The sequence below is a fragment of the Styela clava genome, chromosome 8 (genome assembly GCF_964204865.1).
Source record: "Styela clava chromosome 8, kaStyClav1.hap1.2, whole genome shotgun sequence".
Lineage (NCBI taxonomy): Eukaryota > Metazoa > Chordata > Ascidiacea > Stolidobranchia > Styelidae > Styela > Styela clava.
The window spans coordinates 6215025-6229314 of NC_135257.1; the positions used below are offsets into that span (position 1 = coordinate 6215025).

At 33.7% G+C, this 14290-nt stretch overlaps 1 protein-coding gene across 1 annotated transcript; it reads left to right on the plus strand.

The window, feature by feature from the left end:
- Positions 1-11570: 11570 nt before the first annotated feature.
- Positions 11571-13892, plus strand: LOC120346002 (non-structural maintenance of chromosomes element 4 homolog A-like). Its single transcript, XM_039415631.2, has one exon. The coding sequence runs from the start codon at positions 11631-11633 to the stop codon at positions 12624-12626; it is 996 nt and encodes a 331-aa protein (XP_039271565.1). The 5' UTR covers positions 11571-11630; the 3' UTR covers positions 12627-13892.
- The last annotated feature ends 398 nt before the right edge of the window (positions 13893-14290 follow it).

Below are 14290 nucleotides of genomic sequence, written 5' to 3' on the forward strand. Positions count from 1 at the left end.
CCAATTGTTGAGGAGGAAAGAATTTTTTTAAAACAAAATGCAGCAACAAGGAGAAGTCTAGAAAGAAAAACAACAACAATTTAAGAGAACGACTCATGGGTCCATTTCGTGTCCAATAAATAAGTTTCAGTGTTTATTTTTAATAAAGAAGGTTAATATGGTACTTGAAGACGGAAAATAAGGAACATTTTGAAGTTTGCTCTAAAATTTTTGTGGTGCCCCTCTTTGCTTGGTGCCCTAAGCACGTGCTTATATTGTTTAATCCGGCGCTGGGTAAGAGCATTCATATGAAGTGAGTAAGATTCGTACAATTGTGAGACAATGATGAGAAAAAATTCTGACTTATTATTCCGCTCATGATACTTAATATCAAACAAACACCGTACAGCAAATACATGAAACATGCATTTTAGTGAAATTACACCGTACATCCACACTCAGGTATAAACTTTCTGTTGCTTCCGCCTTTTAGTGCAAATTTACCCGTCACATAGTCTAAAATGCATATTTCCGTACAGTAAAAGAATTTCCCGTCATTCCCGCTTATGTAAAATTTCCCGTAGTTCCCGCGTTTTTTTGCTTCGCCTGTCGTTCCCGTTTCCCGCATTTTAGGGTTGCAATTTTTTGACATGTCAATCCTAACCCACACCTGGCGACGCCATCCAAAAATTACGTCACTACGTCGTCACAATTACGTCATGGAGCTTGCCAATTAGACGTACGATCGCCCGAAACGGCATCGGCGCCGATGATAAAGAAGAGACTAAAATCTTTCTTGGACAAAAACCCAATTCTAAATAGGGACCAATTCGGCTTTAGAAATGGGCATTGCACTCCACATGCTATACTTGATATTGTCAGTCATTACTAAAACATTATAGATGAAGGCTCATTGGGTTGTAGCGTATTTTTGGATCTGAAAAAAGCATTCGATACAGTGGATCATGATATCTTAATTACAAAACTTAATCACTATGGAATTCGGGGAGTGGTCAATAAAATTGTTCGTAAGTTATCTGCAAAACAGAAGTCAATTTGTAATTTTGATTGGTTGTCAATCAATAAGTGAGAAGGTGTCGGTAGGGGTCCCCCAGGGCTCAGTATTGGGGCCTACCCTGTTTTTAATTCATGTAAATGATTTTGTCAATGCCATTAGGGCTCCAATTAAACTTTTCGCTGATGATACTAGGGCTACATTCGCCGCAAAAAACCTGTCCTGCCTAGAATATTTAGTTAATAGGGATCTTCATAGTATATCGGAATGGCTAATTAAAAACAAGCTAAATATCTTGGAGTTATTCTAGACAATAAGCTAAACTGGCAGGGGCATATTGACCAACTTGCAGGTAGTCTGTCCAGAGCTATTGGTGCTATGTCCAAACTGAGACACTTTGTATCTGATAAGGTTTTAAGAATTGTATATTTTAGTCACATCTACAATATGGAATTGTGGCATGGGGATCTGCCCCTAAGACTTATCTGGATAGGATCAGAGTACTTCAAAATCGTGCGTTAAGGTTGATGAGTGGTACACGTCTGCGGGTAAGCCTAAGTCCCATTTATAAAAAGATGAATATTCTTACAGTGACTGATGTATATAAATTCGAAATAGCGAAAATCATGTTTCAATTTAAACATGGAATTCTTCCTGAAATTTTTGATAGCCACTTCACAAATTGTAGTAGAGTCCACCAATACAACACTCGTTTAGCGGGTAGAGGAGCATATTTTGTTAATAGGACAAGTTCCAGTTTGGCCCTGAATTCCATTCAAATTACTGGTCCAAGTATGTAGAACACTATTCCAGATGACATCATAGAATCGTCTCATAGCGGTTGAAAATATAATTATATGAGGTATTTCATAAATAAATATTAATAAATCGAGAGATAACTTCTCTGTGTTGTCTTTTTTACATTTCAATACCCATTTCACTCGCGATTTGCATCTTTATCTTTGCAAATATAATCTATTAATTCAGCTCTTTCCTATATAGGACATTATATTTTTCTCATGATCTGATAGATATACAGTTCAAGAGTAATTTCAATGTATGTAACATCAACAGTTTCCATTCTAAGCCAACTATTGACTATTCAGCATTTGTACCTTTTGACATGATATGAAGTTGTAGTAGTTACCATAAACCCATACAATGTTACCTGATTAAATTGGACGGCAATTCCTTGATTCCTTATCCCTGATTTTAATTTATGCAATTTTGTCAAGTGGAAATCATCTAGACCTAGTAATAGTGTGTGTGGTTTTATAGTAAATGGTGGTATCTAAAATTGTACTACTGTCATTTAAAATGAAATCCACTATATCACATTGTATGTATATTATATCATAATTCAATAACTGTTCAGTTCAGCAGATATCTGGATGAAATTTTGCTATTATATGTAACCTGTAATTAGGTTTTCTTCGTTGCATTTTGATGTGACTATGGTAGTTCTTCACATATAAATGTATAGCATATTGAACTTTTATTTGAGTTCACATGTCTAGAGTTTACATTATTTTTATTTATATAGACTATTACTAGACTTGCTGTGGAAATTTTTCTATTGTTTACAATTTCTCGCAATTCCACTACATTAGCTTATCAAATATTGACTTGAATTGCATTTGTCTCACAAGTTATGTAAATTATTATTCATATATTATTGTTAAAAATTGTTTATGTAATATTGCATATTACTGTTTCTTAAATGACATGCAGACATTTCTCAACCACGATATTTACAGTTACTCTTTATATGTTACTAGTACTTTAGGAAAATAGGTACGGTAAATTGGCTCTTATTCTCCTGAATTTATTTTTTAGTTCTGGCCTATAAAATTAAACAATTTATGCTGTAGGTTGAAGGCGTGCGTTCATTACCGTGTGTTGATATAAATTGCTGAATCGTATTTTCTGTGTTAAACCAAACTTGGATTAAAATTCTCAAATTATCATTATTGTATATGTTGATATGAATTGCTGCATTCTATTTTCTATGTTAAACCAAACTTGCATTTATATTATTAATCCAATCTAAAGGATTTATATCCCATATCATTATTATTGTATATGTTGATATGAGTTGCTGCATCCAATTTTCTGTGTTCAAACTTGCATCTATACGTCCCAAATCATTATTATTGTATATACTGATAAAAAAGGCTACATTCTCTTCCTACGTTGAGTCCATACGAATTTGGGACATCTGCCCTTATATGTGGGCAATATGGATTATAAAAATTGATAAGGGACTGAACAATAATGATAAATCTTTCGCAACTATTCAGATTCTGGAATATGGTATTTTGTATAGTGGAGATCATTTAGAGTTTAACCTTTGTATTATTCCAATTGTATATAATGGGTGATGTCACCTAACATTGTACTTCTGTCATTCAAATTGAAACACATTATTACAAATTGTATGTCTATTATATCATATTTGATCGAACGGGTCCTAGGTATATTAATATATATATTATGTATAGTATATTGCAGCTTATACTCTTCTTTTGAGCATACATGTCTTGAGTACTTCCTGTATATATTATACAACTCGTTCTGGCCTACTGTGGTTCTAGTCATCATTGAATAATTTCCTCCTGGTCTCATTCCATCATTATAGTTGTGGAATACTACCAACTCAATAGTACATCCTGTCAAAATGTGAAAATTTTCGAATCTGTAGACAGTGGCTTGTCAAATCATAGTGTCTGATATAAATCAACTATTTACTCAATCATAAAACATATGTCAATCATTTAACATTAAAATAAATCCTCAAACACAACTGGCAATGTTAAATGCCAGTTGTGTTTAGGTTGAATTGCTCTACATTCGAGAACCTTTGACTTGATATATTAATCTAGTACTATTCCCTAGAAATTATTCTCCTCCTAATTATGTACAACTCGCCAATGGTGCTTTTTAAATTCATATTTTGTGATAGTGAAATTACGATGCTGCTTTATATTTTACTGTTACATCGACTCATACTATTATATTTATTTACATTTTTATTTATCATTCACTTGTCTTCTTATATATTACTTTGACATCCCTCTGCAAGCAAAAAAATATTATACATAATATAAAATAATGAATATGGGGGGGGGGGGGGGGAGCTGACTCTGATGACCGTATCGCTCCTCCCGGTCTATACCGGTATGTTAGTCGTTATACCGAATAACTTTATTGTTGTATATTTTTATTACTGTTGCTCGCTTCTTTTTCTGGTTGACAAATAATAAATTTCTCGAACTCGCGATGTCGATCAACAAATATAAAGAAAATAGACATGGCGAGTTAGCCCTCTCTCTCTCTCTCAAACTCGCGATGTCGATCAACAAATATAAAGAAAATAGACATGGCGAGTTAGCCCTCTCTCTCTCTCGAGCTCGCATCCAACGGCTGTTTAGAATAAAATGAGACTGGCGGTAGCGAAATAAAACTTTTGTAACTAACTAGGTTAGGTTGTATACCGTACACCGGTACTGTTGATTTATACTCACACAATCAATTAATATGGTGATATATTTAGCATGCTTAGATGAAAATGATAAGTTGAGACATCCTTTGCGGGGTCTCCCTAAAACCAGGCACTTGCGAATTCAGGCACTTTGATATTTTTTTATTTTTACCGTACGTCATTGGGGTTTCCAATTTAACTGACAAGATAATTAGACTTTAAATAATTTTTCGCATCCCTATATTGCAATAAAACAATATTATTTCCAATTTATTAGGGTATAAATAATTTTTCAATAGTAAAATGTGGCAACATTGATTACAAAATATAGAAATCAGGCACTTGTGAAATTTCAGGCACTTGGTCAAAACCAACGACTAACATACCCTGCTCGTGGTATTCAGTTACAAACTTACAATAGCAATTTTTTTTTACCGTCAAAACCTATTTTACAATGTATCTGATTACTCTAAAGCAGAAAATTAAATATATACACTTTGTATGGTTGAATTTACAACATTTTGGTAAAATACAATACCGTTTGTGACTGATGGACGCGTGTCATATTCCGCAAGTGCCTGATTTTTTATTTTTCTCGGTGACAGTTGCCATATTTTTTCGCAATTATTTTCTTAAATTATTTGCGTCAGCACTTACTATTCTTTGCTTTCTAACGCGAATTCATTGTTCCACAACAATTTGAGCGTTTTTAATATTGCAATGAGCAATACCATTTGACAACATATGGTCAAGGATCGTACTTTCTGGATTTATTTGAAATTGAATATGAATAATAAAATCTGGCAACCTCAAGCACAAAATACTAAAACCAGGCACTTGTGTGAAATTTCAGGCACTTCGTAAAAACCTATTTCTCGATGTTTTTAAACACTTTGAAGCAGAAAACTAAAATATACACTCTTTTTTATGATTGAAATGACGTCTTTTTGGTAAAAAAACAAAAACGATTGGGACTGGTGATGAGGGGTCAAATTTCGCAAGTGCCTGATTTTTCATTTTTTTCGATAACAGTTGCCATATATTTTCGCAACAATTTTTCTAAATTATTCGAGTCAGAACTTACTAATCGTTGCTTTTTAAAATAAATTCCTTGTTCTACAACAATTTCAGCGTTTTTACAATGAGCAATATTATTTGACAACATATAGATAACCATCGTACTTTTTGGATTTATTTGAAATTGAATAGGAAAGATAAAATCTGGCAAACGCAAGCACAAAATACTAAAACCAGGCACTTGTGAAATTTCAGGCACTTTGTAAAAACCTATTTCTCGATGTTTAAACTTACTTTGAAGCAGAAAACTAAAATATACACTCTTTTGTATGATTGAAATGACGTCTTTTTTGGTAAAAAAGAAAAACGATTGGGACTTGTGATGAGGGGTCAAATTTCGCAAGTGCCTGATTTTTCATTTTTTTCGATTACAGTTGCCATATATTTTTGCAATACTTTTCATAAAATCATTTTCGTCAGATCTTACTAATCATTGCTTTTTAAAGGAAATTCCTAGTTCTACAACAATTTCAGCGTTTTTAATAATGAAATGAGCAATATCATTTGACAACATATAGATAACCATCGTACTTTTAGGATTTATTTGAAATTGAATGGGAATGATAAAATCTGGCAACCGCAAGCACAAAATACTAAAATCAGGCACTTGTGAAATTTCAGGCACTTTGTAAAAAAATATTTCCCGATGTTTTTGATTACTTTAAAGCCGAAAATCCAAATATACACATTTTGTATGACTGAATTTGGTATTTTTATTGTCCAAAACAAGAAGAACTGTCACTGGTAGGAAATGTAGCAAGTTTAGCAAGTGCCTGATTTTTTGGTTTTGTCAATGGTAGTTGCCATATCTCTATAATTTTTGTCTTTTTTTTTATATGTTGTTTCCCTATTGCATAATTTTATAAAAGTCAATGTTTGTATGAGAGCTCCACTTAGCATAAATGGAATTAAACTTTTAACATCAGTATCTACATCCGGAAATCGATATTTAATTAAACCAATCACGCTTTTGCAAAACTATTTGAATATTGTAAAGTTTGAATGACATTGTGTTGTTTATTTTTATTAATTCAAAAGTATGACATATGTATTATTTAAATACGGGTTCAAATTTGACAGATCTGTAGGGAATATTAGTTAATCAGACGACATCTTTATAGTAATGTTCGGAACCCTTGAAATTGGTTCAAAACTTCTTCTAATTTGTTATAAACATTTCGACGTAATATATTACCCAGGTAGTAACAATCGCATCGTTATAAACAATCTAATTTGTCTTCTGGCAATATCAGTTCGAAATTCCAGTTTTAATTGTTATCGGACGACGATTTTAATAATGTAATTTGGCCTATGACTTCATATAAACTACATAACAGAAACAATTGACTTATGTCGTATAGAATCTTTTATAATACGTATCCAAGTCACATTATCCCCTAATAGAACATAATTTACCGTTCACAAAATTTATAAAAGCCTGTGCAAAATCTATATTGACAACCAGCGGTGTTCAACCACGGCTACAATATAGATATTCAATCACTTGCTGTTGCTGTTGTATAATATTCTTTACAACCTGAAGATCTGACTGTAATATCTTTTCATGGATAGTTTATGGAATGGATTTCATGGATAGTTTACGTAGAATTATTTGTACATTATTTCATGCTGTAACAGCTAACTGTAAAACACGTAGTTCCTAAATAAGAAGAATGGCTACAGGATGGTAAATACGAGATGGCAATGTCACCTAAACAAAATTCGCTCGGCAAATGACATCAGGTAGCTGATATGCCCAAAGTTAGGCTTAAAAGCATCGTTAAACGAATGTTACAATAAAAATCCTTTAATATTCAACACGCCAGTAGTCAGTCAACGAATTTTTTTGCGTTATTCAAAAAGTTACAAATATATAAAAACGTAAAACAGTAATTGTTTTTAATGTCACAGAAGCCGTATTAAACTCTCGATTATAGATCTTTCTCCATCAGTAATCGGGGATATAAATTTGAATTTAAATTTATTAAGGAGATAAAACATTAAAAACACAACTTCACAATGGAAGTGTATGAGTGAACACTAATCGAAGCTTTCAATTTTAAAATTATTAGAAATATTGAGTATCCAATGAAAATCCTTACTATTTGTTCTATTTTGACATGATATGATTTACGTATCTTGCAATTAGGTAAAACCACAGATCTAAGAATTGAAAATTTTAAATGTCAGTTCTGAAATTAAACATGAAAAGATTTTGTGTATATTTTGCTACTTTTATATGTCGGGCGTATAGTGTCTTCATGTCGCGAATGAGCATCAGAATAGGTTGTGCAGAAAATGGTGCTCCCGTAGTATGTGCACAAAGTTGGCACACAACCCGAACATAGTATGTGTACCAAGATAGAGGTATTAGGTTGTGCGCCATCTTGGAGCACATAGGCTACTACGGGAGCGCCCTGAAAATACCCACATTGGCAACACCGACTTACCGAATACAAATTTTACACTTCCACAATTTCGCTTTCGATACTTTCTCACATGTATCATGATAACAACGCTTGCAAACGCAGCATTGGTATTGTACGTGCTCCCGTATACATTTCGCACTTTAACAGACACTCCAATTATTATTTTCCAGAAAGCAAAATTCATGCATCGGAATGTCAGAGTATATGAGTGGCGACGATGCAGTGCGACAACGTTCCAAATGTGATTGAATTTTTGTTGACTCCGCCTTGTTCAATCTTCCATATGGGCGTTTTGAAGAGGTATGTACTCACTTCAAATATAAATACTTGCACCACCCTCGGGCAGACGTCGAATTGAAACTAGCGATAAGAATAGCACTCAATATACATCGGATTGTCTTAAAAAACATTTCAACGAGAAAGCAAAGTATAGTAAGTACTAAGTTCTGACGAAAATGATTTTATGAAAAGTATTGCAAAAATATATGGCAACTGTAATCGAAAAAAATGAAAAATCAGGCACTTGCGAAATTTGACCCCTCATCACAAGTCCCAATCGTTTTTCCTTTTTACCAAAAAAGACGGCATTTCAATCATACAAAAGAGTGTATATTTTAGTTTTCTGCTTCAAAGTAAGTATAAACATCGAGAAATAGGTTTTTACAAAGTGCCTGAAATTTCACAAGTGCCTGGTTTTAGTATTTTGTGATTGGAGTTGCCAGATTTTATCATTCCTATTCAATTTCAAATAAATCTAAAAAGTACGATGGTTATCTATATGTTGTCAAATAATATTGCTCATTGTAAAAACGCTGAAATTGTTGTAGAACTAGGAATTTATTTTAAAAAGCAATGATTAGTAAGTTCTGACTCAAATAATTTAGAAAAATTGTTGCGAAAATATATGGCAACTGTTATCGAAAAAAATGAAAAATCAGGCACTTGCGAAATTTGACCCCTCATCACCAGTCCCAATCGTTTTGTTTTTTACCAAAATGACGTCATTTCAATCCTAAAAAAGAGTGTATATTTTAGTTTTCTGCTTCAAAGTGTACAAAAACATCTAGAAATAGGTTTTTACGAAGTGCCTGAAATTTCACAAGTGCCTGGTTTTAGTATTTCGTGCTTGAGGTTGCCAGATTTTATTATTCATATTCAAATTCAAATAAATCCAGAAAGTATGATGGTTGACCATATGTTGTCAAATGGTATTGCTCATTGCAATATTAAAAACGCTCAAACTGTTGTGGAACAATGAATTTGCGTTAGAAAGCAAAGTATAGTAAGTGCTGACGCAAATAAAATTTTTGCGAAAATATATGGCAACTGTTATCGAAAAAAATGAAAAATCAGGCACTTGCGAAATTTGACCCCTCATCACCAGTCCCAATCGTGTTTGTTTTTTTACCAAAAAGACGTCATTTCAATCATAAAAAAGAGTTTATATTTTAGTTTTCTGCTTCAAAGTGTATAAAAACATCGAGAAATAGGTTTTTACGAAGTGCCTGAAATTTCACAAGTGCCTGGTTTTAGTATTTTGTGCTTGAGGTTGCCAGATTTTATTATTCATATTCAATTTCAAATAAATCCAGAAAGTACGATGATTGACCATATGTTGTCAAATGGTATTGCTCATTGCAATATTAAAAACGCTCAAATTGTTGTGGAACAATGAATTCGCGTTAGAAAGCAAAGAATAATAAGTGCTGACGCAAACAATTTAAGAAAATAATTGCGAAAAAATATGGCAACTGTCACCGAGAAAAATGAAAAATCAGGCACTTGCGAAATATGACATGTCTCCATCAGTCACAAACGGTATTGTATTTTACCAAAATGTTGTAAATTCAACCATACAAAGTGTATATATTTAATGTTCTGCTTTAGAGTAATCAGATACATTGTAAAATAGGTTTTGACCAAGTGCCTGAAATTTCACAAGTGCCTGATTTCTATATTTTGTAATCAATGTTGCCACATTTTACTATTGAAAAATTATTTATACCCTAATAAAGTGGAAATAATATTGTTTTATTGCAATATAGGGATGCAAAAAATTATTTAAAGTTCAATTATCTTGTCAGGTCAATTGGAAACCCCAATGACGTACGGTAAAAAAAAATATCAAAGTGCCTGAAATGGTGCCTGAAAAAGTGCCTGAATTCGCAAGTGCCTGGTTTTAGGGAGACCCTCCTTTGCGTGTCGAGTACCGTACGTTTTCTTGTCACTTTGTTATCCCTTGCACAGTATTCTAACCAAACACATTCAATTTATTATATTTGCCCTCACGATTGAAGTTGTAAGTAAAACAGCCACCTTTCCATCTCCCATTACAAGAAGACCCTTCGTGCAGTTGCAGGCATACCGGTACCGTACCCGTTAACCGCCGTCGCATGGCGAGTTAGCCTCCACCACCCCTTGTATTGAGTCTGTTCCGCACACATCTCATTCATGTATTCAGCTACCATTAGCAGAGGCAAGCCTATTACAAGTACTGATTTACATTATATACAGATAGGTACGGTACCGGTATAATTTAAAAGCGGGAGATCGATATTTAGCCCAATGCTCGAGACATAGATCAGACGTCGTCAGGTACCGGTACCGGTATCACAGTATTATACTGCGTGAACACCCCTATAAAATTTTAAACCCTCCTCTGTTTGTTAGCTCCTCAATTTCCGTTTTTTAATTCTAGGGTATGAGCTGATTGCATTTGCAAATTCATGCAGTCATTTGTCAACTTATGAACTCATCGCTCATGACGAAAAAAACCTCCACTTACTTGAATTACCGTATCATTCCCAACTACTAATCTGCTAATTGCATCTTGAAACTATACAAAGATACATGTTTTACTTAACTTTGTAGCCAAATTAGTTTAAGCATAAATTCAACCGTAAGACTCAGACTTTTTCTGTCTTCTGGTCATAGCCCAGTAGTCATATACCAGTATACCGTAACAGTATAATGATATACCGGTACCGCATGTATTCTTGTTTGCGATAGAATTTTTCATCAATTATAAAAATGCGTATTGAGGAAACTGGGTTCGCAGGGGGTTGAGAAGGCTTAAAATTCCTTGTATGCTATCTATTACTGTATCATTCATACATTCAAATTTTGTGAAAACTGTGCTAGTTGACGTGTAATGCACGAATTTTCTTGGCAAAATACTGCTTATAAATCCAGGGATTTTGTGCAAAATTTATAATATTTTAGTTTTGTTCATTTTTGAAAGAATTTTACAAACATGTTTTTTGAAATAAAATAAATATCACAATAATTAGGTCTATGTAAAACAGAAGTTTTGGTAGGAAAACTGACATTTTGAGTTGGTACATGTGTTTTCAATTAATGTATCATTCTATGAGTTTTATAAAAATCAATATACATATATAATACATAATAATATTTGCATTAATAAATTATTTTATACTTCTTGTTCTTGGACTTGCTTATTCTTTGTTTTAAGTTGGAGAATTTGGTTATTGTCTGATTTGGAAAGTTTGATATAATTGATATGCCAATAGTAGTAAGATAATCACATTATTTTTACTATAAGGATTGGTGCCTATTTGACTATATCAATTCAATGTTGTTTTAGGTTATAGTCCTAGAATACAGTGTATATCTCATCAAAATAGACATGGCAGAAAACGGAGATGAAGAGATGGAGATTTCATCTCTATCAAGCAAATTTATGACACCTATCCAACGTGCAGAAAGGTTGAAGATTCGACAAGAATACAGAAAACTGATCAGTGAAGTCCAAGACAAAAAGGAAGAATTTGTAAAACCAGAAAGTGGAGATTTATTGGATCGTGTCAAAAAAGCAAACTCTCTATTTCAAAGGGTGAAATCAACGAGGGAGGGAGCTTTAGATTCACGGTTTATGGCATTATCAGTGTCTATTGCGGGGCAAACAACAAATCAACTTCAAACAGATCTTGTGGCATTTCAACCTGAGGAATTCATGGAAAAATTAGTGACCAGAATGGATGGGCGTTATATTGGTGAAGAAGAAGATGAAGTTCATATCACTTCAGAAGGATGGGAAAATTTCGGACAATATTCCTCTAAATTTTTTTCTAGCGTGAACCCTGTATTGAATGTTATGTCTGGTACATTTGAGCACAGTGCACTAAGAAGGCGACACACACAGTCTGACCCCATAGATAACGATACAGGGACTAAAACACAGCCGCAGCACCTTACACATTTCGAGGGGGATCGAAAAGAAGCCACACCAGAAGAAATTGAAAGAGTGCTTGGAGTGATTCAACAAATGTATGAACAAGATCCAGTCCCAATAGACTATTTTGAACTTGTTGTAAATCCGGATTCTTTTGGTCATACTATTGAAAACATGTTTCACATGGCATTTCTCGTCAAAGATGGCTTTGTTCGTGTGTTTTTAAATGAAAATCAAATACCAGTTGTTGAGCCAGTCAACCAAAATGAGGAAGATAATACTCAAACCGAAAAAAAATGTAATCAAGTCATGGTATCAATGTCAATGGATGAGTGGAGGGAAATTATTGATATTTATGAACTAGGAGGAAGAGCTCCATTCATAGAACCTTCAGAGCCTAAAAGCCCTGAGAGAGCTAATGGTCCATCATCAAAAAGAGTTAGAAGCTGAGTACCTCAGTGCTAAAACTTATGACTGAGTATGAGCTGAAAAATGATGTGATATCACATTTGAAATTTAAAGGCAGTTGTGAGCTTAAAATCGCAACCCTTGTGTTCAACTATGTTTCATCATCTTCTAAGTGTGTTACATAGCATGAGTTGGGTGATCCTGGACTGTAGTAGTTTGCCACATACAGTAGGACCAAGGTAATTTGGTATCTGATCATCTGATGCTATTTGATCAGTATCAATAAGTCATCTAGATTGATTTTTATCATAGATTTTGATAAGTGCTTTTATCCTTGTGTATGAACTATTCAGAGATAGAATGTAATACTTGGAATATTGTTTCAAAGATTGTCTTTTTGATTCTTGTATGTTAATGTGTATCTGATTTTCCTATGAATCGGCCGATTTCATGATGAACTATAGAGTGAGATTTTCATTGATTTGTAATGCAGAGTCCAAATAAAATATGAAATAATTCTTATGATAAATATGAAATTCTTAATTCTAAACATACCGTGATAAATTGTGCACTTATCGTCTGAATGAGTTGTCCAATTCCATGTGGTATTTCTATCAACCAATGGGTGGACTGGAACTGAATCAATTGGGGCACACTTGACCTAGACGTTTTTAATTAATACAAAAGCAATGATTTCAGGTGAATTTATCATCCAATTTGACATGAAAACTATAAACATTTGATTGTCGTGTTCGATTGGCATACAGGCAGGCCATGGATAGAAGCTATTGTTGTGCTGAATGAATCACTATGTAGCCTATATTGTTGACATAGTTTTTTTACCTTTGGCTGCAAGTCTATATCATGCCCAAAATATCACACCTTTTATACATTGGCCTGATTTGAGTTATGTTTTAGTATCTTTACTCCAATCCTGCATTTGAAGGGGTGAAATGGGTTATCTTTTCAATATCTTTACTGCAAGTTTGCGTTCGAAGGGATGAAATGGCCACTTTTTTATTAATAAATTTTGGAATCATTTTCTTTTCTCATAATTCTATCGTTTTTACTCTTCATGATACTCTAGTATTTTCATACCATTTGGGGCAAAGGTTGTAACCATTTGTTGAGTTTTTATAACATTGAAAACATTTTTGTGATCACGTACCATGAGAGTCAGTAGACCGAGCACTCAATTATTCACATTGTCCCAAAGAAGATTGTCAACCGATGATATCTTTTTATTGTCAGCAGACCGGCATCGTCCTTTTTTATGATCGACGAAATATACAAACACAAACGAAGAAACCCATAGCATTGCATTGCTAGTAAATTATTGGCCTTCAACTTCACAATTACGTGTTTCGCCGAGCCATAAGGTTGTGTTTCAGAATAGACTCGATTGAGTTTAGGCGTTGCGTTTATTGCACAGATTCTTGTTATGGGCGACTGATGACCCAAATCGCCAATTTTTAATACTAAAAAAGCAGGCTCTCTTGGGGAGAGACTCTCTCTCTCTCTCTATAAAATAATGCATATTAAAATTGCATGTATTGTCAGCACAGTCTTATGCAATTGTTTGTTTCACACTGAATGGATTCTAATGGCAATGGGAGAGCGAGATTTCTTATTATGTCAACCAAACAATAGTCAGGCGTGTTTGACATTTTATTTTCATGGAGACTCTAAACTTGAGATAGCGTTGG

Bases quoted from the DNA above. Each gene is read 5' to 3' on its own strand.
- LOC120346002 (XM_039415631.2), top strand. From the start codon at position 11,631: ATGGCAGAAAACGGAGATGAAGAGATGGAGATTTCATCTCTATCAAGC.